The 24,455-nt window shown below is 31.3% G+C and overlaps 1 protein-coding gene across 1 annotated transcript; it reads right to left on the bottom strand.

The window, feature by feature from the left end:
- Positions 1-368: 368 nt before the first annotated feature.
- LOC129289932 (receptor-like protein EIX2) lies at positions 369-24,455 on the bottom strand. Its single transcript, XM_054926674.1, has 6 exons — positions 24,374-24,455; positions 23,234-23,298; positions 22,911-22,978; positions 1,480-2,187; positions 1,364-1,431; positions 369-898 (listed from the first exon to the last, which is right to left on the bottom strand). The coding sequence occupies exons 1-6, from the start codon at positions 24,453-24,455 to the stop codon at positions 369-371; spliced, it is 1,521 nt and encodes a 506-aa protein (XP_054782649.1).

Raw genomic sequence — 24,455 nt, forward strand, 5'->3', positions numbered from 1 at the left:
ATAATTTTTTGTATTCTTGTCTTTAATTTTAGATCATTTTTGTTATTTTTTATGTCATTTTTTTATAATTTTCTAATTAGATAACGGTCAAAAATTTGGAATCAACTTTGTTAATAATAAGGGTGACATTACACTGTTTTTTAAAGTTGAAGGGAATTTACACTAAAAATGAGTTTATGAATGTCCTAGATATACTTTTAAACTTATAATTTAAAAGTAAAATTGTCCTTTATCCTTAAATTAAATTTACCCTCACTCAACAAGCATGCACCAAGTGAAAAATAATTTTGGCATCAAGTAAAATTAGGCAGTTTAAGAATTTTGATGCTTTAAATTAATTAGTACCTTTAAAAATTCTAGCCTTCACTTCAAGGATCCCATAGCCCTTCAAGGTCATTCAAGACCGTAAAGACGTAAATTCGGTCATTCATATTACTGAGGAACCGAAGAAAGGCATGTGTCCATCTTGGAACGAAGAAAAGAACGAGACATGCTCCCCAAAACCCATAAGCAAATCCAATTGCCACGCCCACATGGAACCACTTTGCAAATTCATCATCACTGCCTTTTTTGCTGTGCTGTTTCTTCTCATTGGGTATTTCATCTTGTGAATTATTGGGGAGTTCATCTTGTGAATTGCTAAGGTTAAAACTTGACGAACAACTCTTTTGAAGAGGACCTCCACAAAAATAAGGATTGCCCGAATAACTACTGTTATCAAAAGTTGAAAACTGGTTGCGAATTGGAATTTCTCCGCTCATATTATTATAGGACAAGTTCAATACCGCTAGAAAGTATAGCCTAACCATGCTCTGAGGAATTTCACCACTTAACTGGTTTACTGAAAGGTCAAGACTCTCTAAATTTTGCATACTTCCAATGTCTTTTGGTATGCTCTCTGTCAAAAGATTGTGGGATAAATTTAAATAACCCAAAGAAACCAAGCTAAATATTTCTGGAGGAATTGATGATGAAAGGTTATTCATTGAGAGGTCAACAATGTGGATATAAGTAAGAACATTGCGCCAATATTCAATTTCATAACCATTGAAATGCAAAGGTAGATATTCCTCGTAGTTTCTTATAGAATAGGGAGAAATCCCTCTTCCGTTATAATATTAATTCCCAACCAAGAGTTTACTTACAGCAAAGATAGCATACGAAGACATTGCAGTAATATTACCCTAGCATTTCGGAATTGAACCTGAAAGGCTGTTATAAGCAAGGTCTAACACTTGAAGATTTGAAAGTTGACAAATCTCTGATGGAATATTGCCACTAAAATTATCAAAACAATTATCTTCAAATGCTTTTTCAAATGAGCCCAACAATTACGAAGCTCCCTAGATAAAACATTGTTTGCCATTCCTAAAACCCTCAACTTCATTGTATTCCCCATCACAGTTTGACATAAGAACAGAGAAATAGATCCTGATAAGGAATTATCTCCAGAAAAAAAATCGCAATTTTGAGAGTTGCCCAAGAGATTTTGGAAGGCTTCCACTTAGTTTATTGTGTCCAACATCCATATATGCCAATGATGATAGATTTCCCGGGGTTTCAGGAATTGGACCAGAAAATGAATTGCATGAAAGATCTAGATGCTCTAATTCTTTGTATTCTCCCACCCAATCTGGAATAGATCCATTGAAATTGTTGTGACCCAAGAGTAAGGATTTCAGATGTTGAAAATTTGACATTTCTTTAGGCACTTGACCTCTAAAATTATTGAAGCTAAGGTCTAAAGAATAAATGCTATTACTGAGATTAAATAGCCATTTGGGTACCTCAGGAAGAAAATCATTGTCAGAAATATCAAGTACCTCGAGGGAAGTAAAATTGACATACCCAAGATGTGGCTGAATATCATTCAGGAAACAATAACTTAGCCGTAACTCCACAAGTGAAGGGCTCATTATAATCCGTTGAAGCCAATGAGTTTCCTCAGAGAGATCAGCATAGCTGAGGTCAAGATTATTCAGAAAAGATAACTGTGAAACCCATCTAAGATCATCGATTTGGAGGTCAAAATTATATGATAAGTCAAGGAAACGAAGATTGGAGAAGTTTGTGCTATTGTGGAGAGTAATGTTTGACATGTTGTGAGATCTTTGATTGCTGGAATAATAACCATGAAGTGGTGGAATATGAATAGCATTGAAGTTATTATCATGCAAATCCAAGAAGCTGAGGAATTCAAGTTCCAGTACAGACAAGTTTATGTTGTATGTGTGTCAAAAGTGTGTGTGTGTGTCAAAGTCCCACATTGACATTGACTAAGGAATGAAGTAAGCTAGTAAAATGGGCTTGGAGGAGAAGTGGTTTACAAAAAATGGTTAAATAAATAATTATTTTTGCTTACCTGAAAAACCTCTGATTTAGCTGTTTTCAAGTTGAACTTGAGGCGTTGGCAGTTTTGTCTACTATGATTAAGGTAAGATAATTCATTAAATCTTGTTGATCAGGGTAACAATTGCAGTATGTGTAATTGTTATCCGGGCGGTAACAATACGTATACTTTGGCTTTCATTATCATGTATTATATTTTAACTCAATTAAAATTGCACACGCTAATAAGTGTTGATTTTTCATGCAGTATGTGTAATTGAGTGTGATTTCTTTAAAATCATGTGAAATTTATAGTCTATCTTGCTGATATAAAGAAAAAAGTTACCTTTTATATATATATATATATATATTATCAATTATAGTTCTTAAAATTGAGCACTTTTTTAACTTATACAGAACAACAGTTGTCAATTCGACTATAAATTAATATTTTCGTAAGACTTATCATGTTGATAATTGTAATTGTAAATAAGTCTTACGACTTTGTAAAAATACTCTCAAATCTTAATTTTGAGACTTTGTTGTAATTAATTTACTTAGACTCACACCCTTTTGAATATTGTTGACTGGTGCCTAGCAGCTGTTGATTGGTCATCGGCCAGCGTGACTGATCAAAACTGATGTTTTTTTGAAAAATTATTTTTGTTATATTATTTATAGTTTAATATTTATAAGTAAATCTTAGAAATTTATTACTCAAACTTCTTACATTTAAGAGTCAACTTCTTATAACATTAATAAATTAATATTTACGAGTCAACTTCACATATATTATAAGTTAAACATTTTAAATTTAGAAAGAAGTTTCTAAAAACAAAATTAATAATTTAACACTAACAAGGTCAATATCTTAAATTTGAGTCCACATGGTAGATTTAAAAGTGAATTTACATAATCTTTTGCAATGATAGGATAAAAAGGCAATTTAAACTATAAGCTCAGGAGTATCTGATCTTCTAAACATGTTTTTGATGCATTTTCACCCTTAAAAATTTAAAAGCATGGCAATTTCCTTTTCACTGTTAACTTTAACTATTAATTAATTAAAAAATTATAGAAAAAGACCAACAGAATCTCAGGAAATGACCTCAAAAATTACAAATTTAATTTTTATTTGATCCTTTTATGTGATTTGTTCGTCCTTTTTTCATAATTTTTGAAGTTTTTTTTTATAATTTTTTATTTAACTAACAATTAAAGTTAATAGCGGAGGAGTATTGCCATGATTTTTAATGTTCAGGAGTGAAAATTCACCAAAAATAAGTTTAGGGTTCCAAAATGCTCCTTAGCCTATAGTTTAAGAACTAGATTGCCATTTCACCGACAATAAAATTCAAATTTTATAAATTGATTTACAAGTCATTTTTTTTTAAATTTATAGGTCAAACCTAAAAATTTTGCAAGGTAAAAACACTTAGTTTACTTGTAAATTTAATAGAATTATTTGAAAATTTTGTGAAATAATTTATAAAATTTAAAGAATCAATGCAAAAATTATATAAAATCATTTGTAAATCTATGTTGTTGGCATATAATTTAAGAGATTGAATTAAAAATATTAAAATTTTATTTTTAAAGAATTACTCTTAAATTTATGGCTAAATGGCAATTTGGATCTTGAACTATAGATTAAAGTGTGATTTGAACTCTAAACTTTTATTGGGTATATTTTAAACTCTAAATAATTAAACTTTGAGCAATTTCCCTATCGTTAATATGAGTTAAATATCCGTTACAATTTAAATAATGGGCCCCTCATCACCGTTACAATTTAAATAGAGCAAATGGAATAAACTAAATCACATTTCATTGATATATAAAGGATTACAACCAAGTTAGTTCAACATCAATGAAAATGCAAGAGTACATAGCTGTCATGACACAACAAGAAGAAAGAAATCATATGGTTTCCCTTACTCAAGATTACAATTGAATTACAAAGGAACTTCTAACCACAAGAGATAATCCAAAAGCAGAGAGAAAAAAAGAAAAATGATAATTAGGGACCATATAAGAACATTAATGGTAACTATGAACTTTAAATTATTGAAATCTCAATAATAAATCATAGTCCTTACTTGTAATTAAAAAGAAATGCAAATAGTTAGTTGAAAAATTAACAATTAAAATTTATGAGAGTTGATTGTGAAAAATTTTAATCTTTTGCAGTCAATATAAAAATAAACCTTTTGAAAAATCAAGAAAATACATTTAGGATTGTTTATAAAGTTAGTTGAGAATTTATAAAAGTCAATCATTGTGAATCACAAATCAATTACTAATAATTTTTTTATTATAAATATATAGATAAATTATTTGAAAAATCAACTAAATATATTTAAAATTGTTCATAACGCCAATTAAAAATATATAAGAATCAACTGTAAATTGTAAGTCAATCATTTGTTATTTTTACTATCACTTAAAAAGTTAATAAAAGATGTCTAAGAATTCTTTTGACATTAGCTGAGAATGTATAAAAGTTCATTATGAAATTCAAACTAATAAATAAAAGATAATTTATTATAAATAATGAGAATTTATAATTATAATTAATATTCTTGGAATCCCTAGCTGTCATTGTCCCAAGAAAAACAAAAGACTCCAGTAACATTCCATTTGTCAAAGTCCATATTTGCTTCTCCAATGGGTCGTACACGCTATTCCAATAACAGCACGACACATATGGATGCCTTTGCCCGCAATTTCGTACTTTTCTACTAGATGGTTATACGGCAAAGCTATCTGCGCGCGCGCGCGCACATATATATATATATATATATAATTTTTTTTTTGGGCCAAAATCTACTTGCAAACTTTGATGATTGGAAAATGATAAAGATACAGGAAACTACATAAAATTCTTTACGAGGATTAAGGTAAGATAACTCATTTATTAAATCTTGCTGCTCAGGGTAAAAATAAGTATATTTTTTCTTTCATTATCATGTATTACTTTTTTAATCTCATTTACAAGTCACCTTCAATATATTTTACTAAAACTAAAAAAAATTTAAAACCTCATTAAATTTGTCTTAAAATTTAATAAATTTCATATTTATCTCTAATGAATATTCTTAAATTTCATTACTATTATTTTTATTTAAAGCATTTAGTAAGGGCAAAAATATAAAGAGAAACATTAAAAATTAACAAGTATTTTATAAATAGGGCCAAATTTTTTTTTCTCTCTCTACTCTATAAATAGAATCGAAGGATTATATTTTAAGCCAATTAAAATTTTTATTCATTAGCACCTATGAATAAGCTATGATTTTACATGCAGTATGTGTAACTGTGATTTCATTAAATTTATGTGAAATTTATAGTCTAGATACCTTACATATATTGCTGGTAAAAGAAAAAAGTTGCGTTATATATATACATATATACACGAATTTGTAAGAAAATTATAATGTCTTATGAGACTACTTCATTATAACTAATTTACCATGTGTAAAATAACAAAACAAATATTCTTGGACTTACATCTTTTGATTGCTGTTAACTGATGATTGGTAGCCGTTGACTGGTCACTGGCCAACATAATTAGTCAAAAATAAGTTTTTTCAAAAAATTATTTTTTAATATTAAAAATTTACAATTTAAACTTCTTATTTTTAAGAGCCAACCTATTATAATATTATTAAATTAATATCTACGAGTCAACTTTACATATTTACAAATTAAATATCTTAAATTTATTGAATGTCAACATGGTTGATTTAAAATTAAATTTATATAATTGTTACAATAATATTCAATTTTTACAAATTGATTTATGAGTCAATTTTTTAAATGGGTGAAAGAGCAAATTGACTCATAAATTTTTGATCCATGAGTGTTTGGGGCCCTACTTATTTTTTTGTATGATGTTCTCTTCAACTTTGAACTTAATTGATCAGGGAAAAAATTTCAAAAATTATTACAAAAATGGGCTAAAACATTATAATAAAGGACCTAAAAAATACATACAATAACCCAAAAAATTACAAAAAAATGACCAAAAAAGTTTTTTGGTCTTATTTTGTAATTTTTGATGTCTTTTATTATTTTCTTGTCAACTAAATTAAAATTAACTTTTGTTAACTATAAGGGTTATACTGCACCATTTTTAGAAGTGAAAGAAAAATATTGCACAAAAAATAATACGTTTAGAGTCTTGGAAACTCCTATTCCAATATTTTATTATATCAATTTCCTTTTTTTGATTTTTAAAATTTGTTGGCCAAACCTAGAAATTCACAACTTAATAAGGTAAAAACAATTAGTCTACTTGTAATAATCATATATACAATAGTATGATAACAGGCTACTCAATTATTCACATCAAGTGTCCCTTTTTGAATATTTCAAATTTGGCCACACATCCCTTTTTCGAAACATACATTTAATAAATACCTTTTTAAAAAAATGTAATGTATAATCTATAATAAATTCTAAATGTGCCGGTAAGAAAAAAACAGGGGGAATAGCATGAAGGGCCTTAAAAATAGAGTTTATTGCATTTAAGGCCTAAATCATTTTGAAATTGTTCTGCATGCCTTAGGGCCCTAATTGTAATATTTTTTCAGAGCAAAAATACTATTTTGCCCTTAATAGAAAGAAATGAAATTGAATGCAGAAGGAGGATGATAAACAGGGGAATGATTTCAAGACTTACCAGATGATTCGCAAGATGGAGGTATTAACAACTAAAGTTATTCAGTAGTGCTTCTAATGATTTTAAGATCTTAGCTGGAGGTTTTTAGGTTTCTCATGTTCTTACTGTAGAAAAGAGCTAAAATTTTTATTGTTCTTGCTGAAAAAATGAGTAACATTCATTTTTGCAGTAGAAATAATTTAAGGTTTGTCATTGCTGCATGTTAGTTGCAGATAAAGTGGTAACAGATGTGATATTCACGCATTCAATATGTAGCAATTCATTTAATGGAAGCATTTAATAGGGTTTTACATGAAGTAGTAGGATGCATATGAGATGGACTTTTTGTTGTACAAACTGTAATGTAATGTTGTTGAGATTGGAATTTTATTTGTGATTCTACTGCTAATATGAGGTAAAGGTCGTTAAACTATTTTGGCTATGAAAGTTTTAGAATGGATTAGTTGTTGTACAATAATGATGGTTGAATTGTTTATATTGAATTTTTACATGTGAACTGAACAAAATATGATTCAATATGAAGAAAATCTTCTATAAAAAATGTTGGAGTATTTGTTGTGCAAAAATAAACTTTGAATTATTTTTGTTGAACGTTGAGTTGTGCATTATGTAGAACCTAAATTAATGATAAATTGAAATCACATGACTTTCAAATGAGAATATAGGAACTTTGTATTGTTCATAGCAGATATTATGTTGTGCCATATTTGTCTAACTTGAGCATCCCTTTTATTAAGCCTAGCCTAATGATAAATTGAAATGACATGGACTTTCAGGTGAGAATATATGAACCTTATGTTGTGCATAATAGATATTGTGTTGTACATTGTTTGCCTACAAATAAGGAGATGGAGTCTCAATTCCAAGATAAAAAGATTTATCATTGTTTAAGATGTGGGAAGGCTAGATATAGTCGTAAGACATGCAAAATCCTAACCTAGCATGAGAAGTAGTCACATTATATTTTTTTGGTGTACATAGACAACGATAATTATATATATAGAAGCATTCCCAAGTAATATTGTTTAGGCAATTGGGAATGACAATATGTTTTGTTCATATATAAAGAAGCAACTGTTAAATATTTTGATATAGTGACTAACTTTTTGTATGTATCAAATTTAAAATATTGAAATATCATGTCAAATTTCATTTGGGTACTTGTTTTAATACCTAAGCTAGTACCAACATAAAATTCTTCATATTTGATGTAATTATCCTTCTTAATATTGAAAATTCATGAACTTTCTATTGAGTATGTATGAACATCGTCTTGTGCATAGTAAATGTTGTGTTGTGTATAGTTTGCCTAACTTGTTATTTTTATTGAATAAGGTTAGTGAAATACTTGAAATGCATAGATTTTTATTGTGCATGTGTGGACATCGTCTTATGTATAATGGATGTTGTGTCATGAATGGTCTGCCTAACTTGTTATTTCAGTTAAACCCAAGACTAGTGAAATACTTGAAATGCATGAACTTTCTGTTGTACATGCATGGACATCATCTTATGCATAGAGGATGTTGTGTCATGCATGGTCTGCCTAACTTGTCATTTCAGTTAAACCTAAGATTAGTGAAATACTCGAAATTCATGAACTTTTTGTTGTGTATACGTGAACATCATCTTGTGCATAAAAGGATGTTGTGTCATGTATGGTTTGCCTAACTTGTCATTTCAGTTGAACCCAAGGCTAATTGAATAGTCAAAATGCATGAACTTTTGCTGTGCACGCATGGACATTGTCTTGTGCATAGTGGATGTTGTGTTATGCATGGTCTGCCTAACTTGTCATTTTAGTTGAACCAAAGGTTAATAAAATACTCAAAATGCATGGATTTTTTGTTGTGCATGTGTAGACATTGTTTTGTGCATAGTGGATATTATATCGTGCATAGTTTGCCTAACTTGTTATTTCAGTTGAACCTAAAGGTAGTGAAATACTCAAAATGCATGGAAGCTCTGTTGTGCATACGTGGACATCGTCTTGTGCATAGTGGATGTTGTGTCATACATGGTCTACTTAACTTGTCATTTCAGCTGAATTCAAGGCTGGTGACATACTCAAAAAAGGCTAGTGAATTACTCAAAATGCATGGACTTTCTGTTGTACATGCATGGACATCGTCTTGTACATAAAGGATGTTGTGTTGTGCATGGTTTACCTAACTTATCATTTAAACATAAGGATAGTAAAATACTCAAAATGCATGGATTTTCTATTGTGCATGCATGGACATCATTTTGTGCATAGTAGATATTGTGTCATGTATGGTCTGCCTAACTTGTTATTTCAGTTGAAACTAAGGCTAGTGAAATACTCAAAATACATGGACTTTTTATTGTGTATGCGTGGACATCGTCTTGTGTATAATGAATATTTATGTCGTGCATGGTCTGCCTAACTTGTCATTTTAATTGAATCTAAGGCTAGTGAAATACTCAAAAAAGGTAGTGAATTACTCAAAATGCATGGACTTTCTGTTATGCATGCGTGGACATATTCATATACACAATAAATATTATATTGTACATAGTCTACCTAACTTGTTATTTCAATTGAACTTAAGGCTAGTAAAATACTCAAAATGCATGGACTTTCTGTTATGCATACGTGGACATCATCTCATGCATAGTAGATATTGTGTTGTGCATAGTTTGTCTAACTTGTCATTTCAATTGAATCCAAGGCTGGTGAAATACTCAAAAAGGCTAGTGAATTACTCAAAATGCATAGACTTTTTGTTATGCATGCATGAACATCGTCTTATGCATAGTAGATATTATCTTATACATAATGGAAAAGCTGAGACTTTTAGATTTCATTTTCTTTTCATTTAGATATATACACAATTCCAATTAAATAAAAACTAATTTCAAATTATAAAAAAAATCTTAAAATATGTACATAATCTAAGTAGGAAAACCTAATTCCACAATTCTATAATTTTTCTTTCCATACTTTAGTTGCAACCTAATTCCATTTTATATGGCTTCCTCTCCTTTATGCTCAGTTCTTTCCATACTTCAGCTGCAATCTCATTTGAATCACCTATTTTTTTGTATTTGCCTTTATTAATCTCTAAAAATTCTTTTCTAAAATCACACCATCTTGTAGTTGATGTTGGCTTTTGTGATTTGTTGAAAATCATTTTATACTATGCACCTACACAAATTGACTATGATTAGCAGAAGAGAAAATGATCAAGAATAGTAAAGCATAGCATGCATTAATATATTCTCCATTCATATAATTATGCTAAAAGCTTACAAGTATTTATATAGTTGGTCACTTGTTGGCTTGAAAGAAGAGAAAAGAGATAAAAAAGTGAAAGCTTGCATCTCTTACAAAGTTTTATTCTCTCTCTCTAGGTATTTTGATATTTTCTCTGTTCCTAAGCAAACCCTAGCTTAAGGAATCTTGCAGACTTCATGTAAATGTAATTAAGCCTTGATACTTGCAACATGTTGCCCTCTTAATGATTGTGCCAATAAATAATCATAGACTAAATTCATTTTATATTTCTTCTAAACTTTGAGTTATGTGTGTTTATTAATTTTTTTACCATTAAAACTCAAGAACAAGCTGTTCAGCTTACACATTTCTACATATAAATTATTTAAACTGTAGAGAAGAGATATCTCTCAGCTCCACATCATGCAGAGCTTATAGAGAGGTAGTGGGATGGCAGCACTCACATCACAACTATATTTAAAATTAAGTAGCACTTGTTAATTTTCTTATATTGCAGATAAAATTATCACACTGCTTAGTGAATAATATGGAGCTCTTAGCTCTCGCTAGCATGAGTTGCTTGAACTACATATCCATTTATCACTTAGAGAGGTTAACTTCAAATGGCCTAGCAACTTTCCTTATAAAATGTCAAAGTCTGATTAGAGTGAAGCTAAACACATCCTTTAAGTCATTACTACCTTAACATGTTCAAGAATACATGGAAGTAAAGAATCTCAAGCTTCAGGTATTAACTCACTCATATGCTTGCAGGAATAATTTTTTAGGTTAGATATATAACATTCCATTTATTATTCAAGCTCACTAATCAAAAGCTATAGACATATTAACATGTGGGAATAGGTCTAAAAGGATGGGGCAAGATGCTAAGAGGAGTTTTGAAACTCCATAAGGTAAATATAGCTTCCTAGTTTTTACTATCAAAAAAAAGTTAGCTAAGATGGTTTTGTGGTTTAAATCATTAAATATCATTGTGTTGATAGTGGCTACTCACATGATCTAAATGTTCAAAATTTTTAGGCAATACTATTTTTTACTATCTAAAAGCTCAGGCTAGAGGAAAGATGTCATTAACGATTCAGTCAAGGATAAATATATATGAATTGTATAGATCATACATAGACAGCTAAGAAACTTGAGTGAGATCAGCTGGATAAAACTTAAGATTATTATGTGACTCTGTTCTTTGTTCTTGGAATTAATCAGATATACATATCTCTCTTAGGCTTATGTCTTTCTTCTAATCTTTGACATATGTGACTGTAATTTTTTGAAATGAAAGATTAACCAACTAGTTAGGTGAACTTAACTACAACCAAAACTAGCTTTTGGTTTCTATTAACTTTTCATAAGAACAGTCCTGCCAAATCTGACTTTCCAAGATAAGAAAACAAGGTTAAACATCAATATGATATTGAGAGAGAAAAGGGAAATTCTGACCAAAATTTCTAATTCCTAAAATCAAAGTCCTCTCCTTTTCCAAACCGCCTTATGGATCTAATTAATAGGATTCAATGTTAAGAGGTTGAGGCAAAGAATAGAACTAATTACCAAAGTCGTAGACACTAGAGACTTAATGTTGAGGTGCTAAGCGACTGTGAGAGATTGGATGTGACTGTGTGAGGATGTGAGCTTCAGACGGCAAGAACGAGACTCCAATAAAAGCTCAAGGTCAAGTTGTGAGAGTGTTTAGGATGAGCGACGATGGCAAAGAATGGATCAGGCCGAGCACTAGCAATAGTGAAGAGAGCACGGCAGCACAAGAAATAACGAGCAAATGGAGCAACGAGTGGTAAAATGAAAAGGAAGACAAGAAAAACACTGAACAAAGCTTCATCTCTCTAAAGGTTCATGCAGGTTTCTGATTCAAATCAAACAAAGGGTAAAATAGTATTTTTTCTCTGAAAAAATATTGCAATTGGGGCCCTAAGGCTTGCAAAGTAATTTCAAAATGATTTAGGCCCTAAGTGCAATAAACTCTGTTTTTAGGGCCCTTAATGCCATTAAAAAAAAACAAGATTCTGTGTTAAAAAATAGGCCCCTTCATCACCGTTACAATTTAAATAGACCAAATGGAATATACTAAATCACATTTCATTGATATATAAAGGATTACAACCAAGTTAGTTCAACATCAACGAAAATGCGAGAGTACATAGCCGTCATGACGCAGCAAGAAGAAAGAAATCATATAGTTTTCCTTACTCAAGATTATAATTGAATTATAACGGAACTTCTAACCATAAGAAATAATCCAAAAGCAGAAAGTTAAAAAGAAAAATGATAATTAGGGATCATATAAGAACATTAATGGTAATTATGAACTTTAAATTATTGAAATCTTAATAATAAATTATAGTCCTTACTTGCAGTTAAAAAAATGCAAATAGTTAGTTGAGAAATCAACAATTAAAAATTTATGAGTTAGTTGTAAAAATTTTAATTTTTTGCAGTCAATATACAAATAAACCCTTTAAAAATTAAGAAAATACATTTGGGATTGTTTATAAAGTTAGTTGAGAATTTACAAAAGTCAATTATTGTGAATTACAAACCAATTACCAATAATTTTTCTTTGAATTACAAACCAATTATCAATAATTTTTCTTTGTTATAAATATATAAATAAAATCGCTTGAAAAATCTACTAAGTATAATTAAAATTATTCATAACGTCAGTTAAAAGTATATAAGAATCAACTATAAATTGTCAGCCAATCATTTGTCATTTTTTACTATTACTTAAAAAATTAATAAAAGATGTCTAAGAATTCTTTTGACGCTGGGAATGTACAAAAGTTCATTATGAAGTTCAAATTAATGAATAAAAAATAATTTATTATAAATAATGAGAATTTGTAATTATAATTAATGTTCTTGGGGTCCCTAGCTATCATTTTTCCAAGAAAAAACAGAAGACTTCTGTAACATTCCATTTGTCAAAGTCTATGTTTGCTTCTCCAATAGGTCGTACACGCTATTCCAATAACAACACGACACATATGGATGCCTTCTGCACGCAATTTCGTACTTTTCTAACTAGATGGTTATACGACAAAGCTATCTACTTGCATATATATATATATATATATATATTGGCCAAAATCTACTTGCAAACTTTGATGATTGGAAAATGATAAAGATATAAAAAACTACATAAAATTCTTTACGAGGATTAAGGTAAGATAACTCATTTATTAAATCTTGCTGCTCAGGGTAACAATAAGTATATTTTTTCTTTCATTATCATTATGATCTTATTTATAAATCACCTTTAATATATTTTACTGAAATTAAGAAAAATTTTAAAGTTCATTAAATTTGTCTTAAAGTTTAATAAGTTTTCATATTTACCTATAATAAATATTTTTAAATCTCATTACTATTATTTTTATTTAAAACATTTAATAAGGGGAAAAACGTAAAGAGAAGTATTGAAAATTAGCAAGTGTCCTATAAATAGGGTCAAATTTTTTTCTCTCTCTCTGCCTTATAAATAGGATCGGAAGATTATATTTTAAGCCATTTAAAATTTTTATTCATTGGCAACTACTAATAAGCTATTATTTTACATGTAGTATGTGTAAGTGTGATTTCATTAAATTTATGTGAAATTTATAGTCTAGATACCTTACGTATATTGCTGGTAAAAGAAAAGAGTTACGTTATATGTATACATATATAAGAATCTGAGGGGGAAAGCATACCTTGAGTTGCTGATTTGCACAAATGTATGTGGGAACAAAGCTACACCGGTCGAACTTTGTTCGAATACACACAGTGAATGCACACACTGAGAGAATGAAAAGCCAGGAAAAACAAAAAAAATGTTCAATTCTTTCTTTCACGCAGAAAACAAACTACCAAGAACTGCATCCATAACCCTCTCCTATGGAATGTGCGATAGTTGCTTCTTAACCGTTCATGACTCAAATTCAAAGGTTGGAGAATATTACATTTGAGGCCTTGAGTAAATTGCACATCGAACCCAAACATTTCTCATAATTGTGACAAGAACCCCATTCCTCAATTTGGGCTTTTATATGGGCCTGATCCACCAAGAGTGGATAACCTAATATCTCCCACTTACACTTGGTGGAGAAGATAATATTAGTCATATCTCTTTCTCTTTCCTCTCTTCATACAAGGTGCTTTACCGTGATCACATAGGCTTGACGTCTTTATTTCGGTTGTTTGTACTAGAAAATCCTATTTAAGATCAGCACAAATAACCTTAAAGTTGAATTTATTCTCAATTAAATTCGTGCCTTAATATCCTAGATTTATCAATATACACTTTTTCTCATTATGACTAATCTGATCCCTTTTAAGTCAGTCTAAGACTCAGGTAGTCTCTCTTATATGCGTAGTATCCACACTTATGAATTCATAAATTATTTCATAAGGGACATGTCTTGAATACGAGCATAGATGTGTATATTTAAGATAATCTTCCTTTCGCCCATATACTACTTTGATAGGAAACAATCGCTTTCTTAACATGAAACCTTTAGGTTGCATCAATCATGACCATAGGGTGTATGTTAAAGTAGCAGATACTGCAACATATCTCCATGATAATGTCAAAGTTAAAGGATATCATTGAAAGGATTTTTCTTTTCTATGACTCACACAGCAATGAAGCAGGGATTTATTCACTTGCTTCCCATTGTGATTCTTAAGCACATGTGGTATAAAACACATGTTATGGAGTTACTCTTGCTTGTAAGAGTGTATGTCGTTTTCATTTATTATTAACACTATGCAAACTTAAATTTAGATATTCATTATACCTAAACCCAAATTCTTCTTTTCTATTAATGAAGTCAATTTAAAATAATTTGTTGTTTGGCTGCAGGTATCATGGATATGGGGATCCATGACTCGATCTAAGTATGCTTACGGATCTCATCTCGACTTGCTCTTTGATCGAGGCGACATATGATTTGTGTTTCTTCTCTAGCATATCAACATTTTTGTTGCCTTGCTGGTGAACACTAATATCTCATCTTTAATTTGAATGCTAAAAGCAGTTGCTCTTGTGAGAGAGTCAACCTTATCAACCTGTATGTCATACTGGACATTATATATTCTTAATTGTACACATATGAAAGTAATGAAGATTTTCATTAAAATAACTAATATATTACATCAAGTCAATCTAGCCATGCCAAGAGCCCTTATATGTTTCTCAAATATCTCCTTGGCTATGGGTTTTGTTAGGGGATCTGCTATCATACATTTTGTAGAAATGTATTGAACAATGATAACCTTTTACATTATATAATCCCTAACAAAATTGTACTTAATGTCTATGTGTTTGGTTTTGCTATATTTAGTATAGGCTATGGCTACAGTGTTGTCACAATGAATTAACACGAGATTTGTACTTTCATTTCTAAACCCAAGATGTTCTAAAAATCTCTTAAGCTATATAGCCTCTTGTACTGCTGCAGTATATGCTACAAACTCAGCTTCCATAGAGTGTAAGGCAATATATGTCTGCTTCTTACTGCTCCAATAAATGGCCCCATTGTTTAGCAAGAAAGTGTAGCCTGAATTTGATCTTCGTTCATCTTTATCTCTGCCTAAATCCACGTCGAAATATCTTGTCAGGCATAGATCACTCCCTTAATAACACAGTGCATAGTCAACAGTACCCTTTAAGTATCTTGAGATCCTCTTTACAGCCTTCCAATGTCCTTCTCCAGGGTTGGATTGGTAGTGACTCACAAGTCCTATGATATAATAGATATTTGATCTTGTACACATCATTGCATACATCAAACTTCCGACTATACTAGCATATGGAAATCTTTCCATTTTCCTTTTAGCTATCTCAGTTTTAGGACCCATATCAGGATTAAGCTTCACACCTGAAGCTACTGGGGTATCCATGGGTTTACAGTCTTTCATATTAAAATGCTCAAGAATTTTCCTCATATAATTCTCTTGTGACAGAGAAAGAAGCTTCTTAAAGCGATTTCTTTGGATTTTAACTCAAAGAATGTATTTTTTTCACCCATGTCTTTCATTTCAAAATTTGATGAAAGCCATTCTTTAATTGCGATTATCGAATCCAGACTATTTCTGGCTAGTAAAATATCATCTATATAAAGAGATAATATTACAAAGTTCCCTTTGAACCTCTTGATGTAAACACAGTGGTTTTCCTCAATCATTTGGAAGTCATATGATGTTATTGCTCTGTGAAACCTTAAATACCACTATCTGGATGATTGTTTTAGTCCATAAATTGATCTATTTGATTTACATACTTTATCTTCTTTTCCTTTTTCAATAAAACCTAATGCTTGTTGCATATAAATTTCTTCATCTAGATCACCATTTAGAAAAGTGGTTTTTACATCCATCTTGTACAACTCTAAGTCCAGACTATTTACTATTGCTAAAATCAGTCTGATAGAATTGAAGCATACAACAAGAGAAAATGTATCCTCATAATCTATTCCTTCTTTTTGTGTATACCCTTTTGCTACTAAGCGAGCCTTGTATTTATCAATTGATTCATCCACTTTTCTTTTGATTTTGAGAACCCACTCGTTCCCAATAGCCTTTTGGCCACGTGGTAAATCAACTAATTTCCATTCTTGGTTGGTCCTCATAGAATCCATTTCTTCATCCATTGCTTTCTTTCACTTATTCTTAGCAAGTCCTGATAAAGCTTTATTTACAGAACGTGGCTCATCATCATCTAAAGGAGTTACCATCAATGCTTTACCCTTAATTTAGAAGTGTCTTTTTGGCACACTTTCTCTATTACTTTTTCAAAGTGGGGTCTCTTATGGATTTTGATTCTTTTTGGGTCTCCTAGTAGACCTTTTAGAGCTCTCACTTATATTAGCATTTTCTGATGATTCAGGCCTATCTATGTGTTCTATATTATGCTGCTCCCGTGTCTCGTAAAGAGATACAGTTTGATCAATTTCTCCCCTGTTAGGAAACTCATTTTTTAAAAATGTGATATTCCTATATTCAAATTCAATTACAGTTCCATCATCATTTTCACCAATGAAAACATAACTTTTTGATTACTCAAAGTATCTTATAAAGATACATTTCTTCCCTCTTGGACCTAATTTTCCATATTTATGGGAATCATCATGGATATATGTAGCTGACCCCTATGGTCTTAAGATATTTAAATTCAATTTGCATTTTTTCCATAACTCATAGGGTGTAGAAGTAACTATTTTTGAGGGTACACGATTAAGGATAAAGGCTACAATCAGTAAAGCGTCCCCCCAATATGAAATTGGAAGATTTACTTGTGCCATCATTAACCTAACCATGTCTAGAAGAGTCCTATTTCTTCTTTCAGCAACTCCATTGTATTGTGGAATGCCAAGAATAGTTAGTTGTCTAATTATTCCTTTTTCTCCACAGAGTTCTTTAAATTAATCAGACAAGTATTCACGTCCCCAATCAGTTCGTAATGTTTTAATTTTATTGTCCATTCGATTTTTAACCTCATTAATGTATCGTCTAAAGCACTCAGAGCTTCTGACTTTTGTGATATCAAATAGACATGACCAAAACACGAAAAATCATTGATAAAGGTAATAAAATACTAAGCTCCGTGTTTTGCCCTTATACTCATATGACCACATATATCAGAATGGATTAATTGCAATGAATTTTTGGCCCTAACACCTTTACTAAAAGGTTTTCTCGTTGCTTTACTAGCTAGATAATTTTCCCATAAGGACATTTCCATATTTGTAATTGGACCTAGCATTCCTTCTTTAGCTAGCTTAATCATTCTATTTTGATTAATATGCCTTAGTCTAGCGTGCCAAATATTTATATCTACATTATTGGAAGAGGTGGCAAAGCAATCATGAAAATAAACTTTGTCAACAATATCCATAATAAAGAACCTTTTTGAAAGCAAAGCACAACCATAAAAAGTAATATTGTACATAATGTCAACAATCTTGTCATGAAAATTAATTACAAACCCAAATTTTAAAAGGCAAGCAATTGAAATTAAGTTTTGTCGGATGTCCAGTGCAGGTAAAACATCATGGAGAATTAAGGTTTTTCCACCTTGCAAGATCAACTTGCAAGTTCCTATGCCTTTTACCTCGATCCTCGCATTGTTGCCAATGTAAAGCTACTTGCTTTGATTCGGCAATTGATGGTACTTTATGAAGGATTCACAATCCTTGCTTACATGGTCTGTGGAGCCTGAGTCTACAATCCAAGAAAAGGAAACAGTTTTCGTTAGAAAAACATTACTAGAAACATAAGAAAAATGTGAATTCACATAATTTACAAGTATCTGATCACGTCCACTTTGCTCAGGACAGCCCTTTGCAAAATGGCCTATTTTTTGATAGGTGAAATATTTGACTTTTTTAAGGTTAATTCTCTTTTTGCTGCTGTGAACACTGTATTTTGTCTGAGCATTTTTTAAATTTTATAAAAATAATAATAAATAACCTAAAAAAAATAAAAATACAAAAATAAAATTTAATCCTTTTTGGGATTATATTTTCAAAATAAAAAAAAATATTTTAATTAATAGGGTTTAATATTATAATCTGTTGATTTGGATTTTATTTCTTTAGCTCATTAAAATAACTAAAAATATAATAAATATAAAAAAAATGAAAATTCAATCCTTTAAGGATTATTTTTCAAAAAAAAAAACTAAAAAATTGTGGTTAAATATATATATATATATATATATGTATATGCATACATATACACACGCGCGCGCGTGTGAACTGAAAGTTAAATGCTGGAAAATCCAACATTTTACCATCAGTTATGGTCCTTTAGTACAGAACACCAGACGAGCAGAAAGGAAGCTTCACACAGTAGCATGCACACATAAAGATAGCACATGAAACACAGACTTCAACCTTTCAGATAGACACAAGACAAGAAGGAACAGAAACATGCAACAGCAACACACACACACGAAAGCAGAATGCATACGAAGACCAGACATTACAGAAGGAAAAAGCAAAGCAGAACATGTAGAGAAAGAAAACAGAAGAAAAAGAAATGAAAACCAGAGCAAGACCGTACGCAGAAGAGGAAAACACACAGAAAAAAAGAAGCCACACACGAAACCAGAGTCAGACGCAGAGAAAAGGAAAGCTAGAACAACAGACCAACACCGAAACACACAATAGGGAAAGCCAAAGAACAAGGGAAAAGTAAAACACACAACCACGCATGCACGAAAAAGATGCTGGAAAACAGAGCACGAAAAGCAAAAAAGCAGAGAAAAAATAGAGTATAAAACATTAGAGAATAAAAGCATGAAAAAAGGGGGAAGGATGAAAAAGTAGAGGCGAAGAAAACCCAAGGACGGAGAGTAGAAAGAGTCAGAGAGAAAGAAAACAGAGACTGTCGTTCTTAGGAATAAAAAAAAAGAGGCTTAGAGAAGAGGAAGACTGAGAAGAAAACAAGATTGAGAGAGGAAAAGCTTGAACAGAAGCTGGACAAAAATAAAAAAAAGGAGCACCGAGTGTAAGAGACGAACGAATGAGAGAGATGAGGCATTATGAGCATCCCACGACACTACATGGAAGGTGAAGCAAAGGAGCATCAACCCATGAGTCTCTTAACCTCATCGATGATATTGTTTAAGAGAGTTAGCGAAGCAATGACAGTTCCTTCAAACTCTTACTTTCTGCTGCCATATGCTTCGCTCTGATGCACTCAACTTCTTTTACCAAATGAGGAAGGAGGAGTTGAAGCTTGTAGTAGGAGCCGAGAGGTGGAGAGGCACTAAAAAAAAGGAGGAAGAGGGTATAGAAATGAACCTGAAAACAGAGCATGAAAAAAAAAGATGAGAAGGAGATGCAGAAAAAGAACGAGAAGGAGACCGCGAGTGAGAGAGCATACATACAAAAAAGAAAAGAGAGAAGAGGGAGTTAAGGACTGGAAGAAAAGGAACAGATGAGAGAAAACTAAGAATAAGAGAGTTGGGGGTTGGAGAAGAGTGTTTAAGAAGGAAAGAGACCGAGAAAATAAGAAACAGTCCTCTTTAGCTGATCTGCTCCATGATGGTTGCTTCTGCTTATGTTTAACTGATGATGGAGTCTTGTGATTGCATTGAAACGTAATGACTCTAGGATGAATTTCTTATGAAATATCAATACATCTCAGACTTCCTGATCGCTCTTGCATATTTCTCAATTCCCATTGAACTAATTTGTTTTGTGCATAAGTCTGCATTCTTTCCATATAGATGGGTGCTTATGTAGTTTGGTGTTTTTATTGTTCTTTGTGGAGCAACTCATTTCATAAATTGGTGGACATCCTTGATGCACAGTAAGGTGATGACTATATCAATAGTCTCACATGCTATTTTGTCTTGTGCAACTGCACTAATGCTTCTCCACATTATTCCTGATCTGCCAAGTGCAAAAACGTGTGAGTTAATCCTCTAGAAGAAGGTTGAGGGGCTCAATAGGGAGATGGGACTCATTCTTACACAAGAAGAAACTAGAAGACATGTGAGAAGGTTGACCCATGAGATTAGGAGCACTCTTGACCGGCATACCATTTTAAAACTATACTTGTTGAATTAGAAATGACTCTAGGCTTGGAAGAATATACGCTGTGGATGCCATCAAGAAGTGGTATTATAAGATATCCAACGTGTCTAATCTAGGTACATTTAATTTTGCATGGTTGATTCTCAAATTGCCTTTCAAGCTTTTTTTTTAATTACCATGTTTTAGAAAAATACAATGTGTGGTAGTATGGTTTGATCCTTATATTAATCTTTGTTCATTCGTGGTAATTTATTCATGTGTACTAGTAATTGTGGCTAATAACATACATATACCTCGTGGTGCTTTATATTTCCATATGTTGTCATAAGAGGCTAATGTATAAAAAGAAAAAGATGTATATGTGTGAGTGTGTGCGCGCGCGCGCATTTATGGTTTATTTGTAGTGTGAGATTTCAAAAGTCTCCGCAAGCATTTAAATTTAAAATGATCTCATACCATGTAAATTAATAAGATTTCGCAGATATGAGGATCAATTTTGTATATAATAATGTGGGTTCCAAAAACTCATCATTAGAATTAATTATCTTTTTATAATTAATAAAATATTTAAGTCTCATAAGAGATTTTAAAAATCTTCATAGAGAATTAAATTAAGTGCATTATTGTGTAGGATAATAAATCCTCACAGAATTTTGCAATTATTAATTTATATAGTAAATAAATATTTTTTTGTAAATAAAATAATAAACATTTTTTATAATATTAATTAATTAAATTAATACATTTGAATTATAATCACATTTTCTAATTAGATCTTTTGGTCACGTGAGACCGTAGACCTTTTAGGACAATCGTACTATCGTGAGAGTCAATAAGGCTTCGTAGGTATAACGATTAAAATTTCTATATTTAAAAATAAAAATTATATAATTACATATTTTTAAAATATATAATATTTAATCCTTTATGGTGTGAGGATTTTGAATTTCTGTAGATATTTAGGATAATTGCATTACCGTAAAAGCCAATAAGGCTTTGCAGGTATGATGATTAAAATTATCTAAAAAAACATATATATGCATGCTTGAATAAATTATTATAAACATATAAATAAATTTAATTCTTTTATCGTGAGAGATTTTGAAATCTCTGCAGATATATAGAATGATTGCATTATCGTATGAGCCAATATGGCTCTATAGGAACTGCGATTAAATTTATAATCATAAAAATATAAAAAAATAATTTTAGACCCTTTTCTTTTCCAAAAATTCAAAAATTGAGAAAATAATTGAAATTAAATTACTTTTTGCAATTTAAAACACACATATCAAAATTTCAGAAATTGTTTTGTTTACAAAATAGTGAATTATTTATAATTAATTTCTCTTCAAAAAAATATTTTTACCAACAATTTTCAAGCCCGAACTACGTGGACTTTGATCCCCATCACAGGGTACGTAGGCCTCAGAGTCAGATTTTGAGTCAAGTCCTCTCCGTAAATAAATAAACATTTCACGCTTAAGTCTTATTTTTTTATCAAACACATGAATAGAAAAGGAATAATTAAAATAATTTTAAAACCATATTAATATAGCACAACAAACTTTAGGTAACCGTTCTTATGAACGGATGTTGTGGGATGCCTAACACCTTCCCTACACTCAACCAACTCTCAAACCTATTCTCTGATTTCGCAGATCACCTTTATCCACTTTAAACGGTTTTCCAAGATTTTTCTCAAAATCTTGGTAGCGGCTCCCATTTCTTCAGCCTTCCTTTTAATTCTTTCCAAAGTCAGAACCTCCGCTCTCGCGCCATCCGCGTCACATTTCTGGGTGCGACAGCTGCCCTTCTTGCCCTTCTTCTTAAAAGGTTGTTTGTCTTTCTTTATTTAGGGCCACTCTTGTTACCCTTCTTTTATTGCTTCTTGCCCCTCTTGGGCTTAGAATTTGAAGGACCACCTTCCTCAACAAGGTAAGCCTATCCAGATGACTTGTAAGCCTCCAGATGTTCAGCCTCTAGCTCTAGGTGCTTAGCCACATCGTTAAAGTTAACAATGTTTTCATTATGGGTTAAGTTAACTTTCATATGCTCCCAGCTGGTTGGGAGTGATCTGATTATAGCCTATACTTACTGTTCATCAGAAAGATCATGCCCGACTTCTTTAAGTTCACGAATCATGTTGGCTATCTCTCTAAGGTGCTACCACATAAGAGTATTCAGCTTTAGTTTATAAGTGTCAAATTTAATTATAAGCCTTCTCAGTTTGTTGGTTGAGGTACCACCAAAATTTTCTTTTAAGGCAGCCCACATGGCTTGAGCAGTGGAGTGCTTCTCAAATTCGCACATTAGATTGTCCACCATAGCACTTAGAAGTGTTATTCATGCGATGTTATTTTTTCATTTTCATGTCACAAATGCCTCTTGGTCTCTCTGATATTGAGCCAAGTTTCTTACCTCAGGCTTGGCCATGACCACAATTAGTGGCTCAACAGCATCTTGTTCTTCCAAAATATATAACACTATACGGTGCCAAATATCTCAGTTATCCCCATTTAATTTGTCTCCCTTATTCAATTCAGAGATAATACTTTTTGTTGCCATTCTTAGTTCTGAGACGAAACTATCCCACATTAATAGTTTTCTATATTAAACCAAGAATAAAATACTTATGGGAAATATACAATATCTTATATTTGTATTACTCTTTATTAGAGTGATAACAACTCTATTAGGTCAACGATCAGGAGACTGCGTTTGTATCTCCCATCACATTGATTCTAACAAAATCACTATCGTCTATAAAGAATTTTATAAATATTTTCATAATCATCATATATGGCTCTTAAATAATTTATCACTTTAGAGCTCCTACTCAAATAAAGTATATATAAAGCAATTAAACGTAAAACAACATGCTTCATATATTTCATAAATCATCAAGGTCTTAATACAACATAACTTACTTAAAAAACAAATTCTTGAAATACAGAAAAATGCTCAAGGTATAGACCTAAAAAGATAACTCTTAATTATGTCTTTATATTTTTCTTGTACTTTTATCCCTTTAATGGCTCTGCTCCATAGAGAATTTTTAGAGTACGACTTGGTTCATTTGTTATGTTGCACAAGCTCCTTCCTAAGTTGTTTGAAAATTTCTGCTACAACCATGGCTTGTTTTTCTTTTATTATGAAGCTTGAATATGCTCTCACTATCGGAGAAATTTAATCTGGCTTTTTTATTCTTTTAGCTTTTCTTTTTGCTATATTTATGATCACTGAGGGTATGAAAGGTTATTTGACATCTTCATTTTCATTTTAAACATTCTCATTACCCTCTGATTCATGTTTTGGTCTCGATAGCATGCGCATCTCTTTAGGTCCTACAGGTACATTTTCAAGATCAGCATTAGATCTTCTTCTGGATCAGAATCAGAATCCTCACTTTAAAGTTCATATTCTTCTGGTTTCTAAGCCCAAGACTATTTTTCAGGGCTTCTGGGCTCATAGCCCAAAATCCACCTTTTCAAGTTTTTTTGGAACGACGTGTCGTTTTGACGAGGATAGAAACGACGCATCATTTCTATCTTTGTCTACCTCCAATCGGGTCAACTTGACCTGGTTCATCTGGGGGTCGGGTCGTTAGACCCGAAGCTTCCAGAGGCCATATCTCCTCCAT

Source organism: Prosopis cineraria, unplaced genomic scaffold (assembly GCF_029017545.1).
Source record: "Prosopis cineraria cultivar Desert tree isolate PC_DT_omini unplaced genomic scaffold, ASM2901754v1 PC13, whole genome shotgun sequence".
NCBI lineage: Eukaryota > Viridiplantae > Streptophyta > Magnoliopsida > Fabales > Fabaceae > Prosopis > Prosopis cineraria.

Excerpts from the sequence above, each read along its gene's own strand:
- LOC129289932 (XM_054926674.1), bottom strand. The coding sequence starts at position 24,455 with ATGGAGGAGATATGGCCTCTGGAAGCTTCGGGTCTAACGACCCGACCC. Across the intron at positions 22,979-23,233 it reads TGGTCATGGCCAAGCCTGAG|CACCTTAGAGAGATAGCCAA; the intron begins GTAAGAAACTTG and ends CTTATGTGGTAG. Across the intron at positions 1,432-1,479 it reads AGCCTTCCAAAATCTCTTGG|GATCTATTTCTCTGTTCTTA; the intron begins GCAACTCTCAAA and ends ATTCCTTATCAG.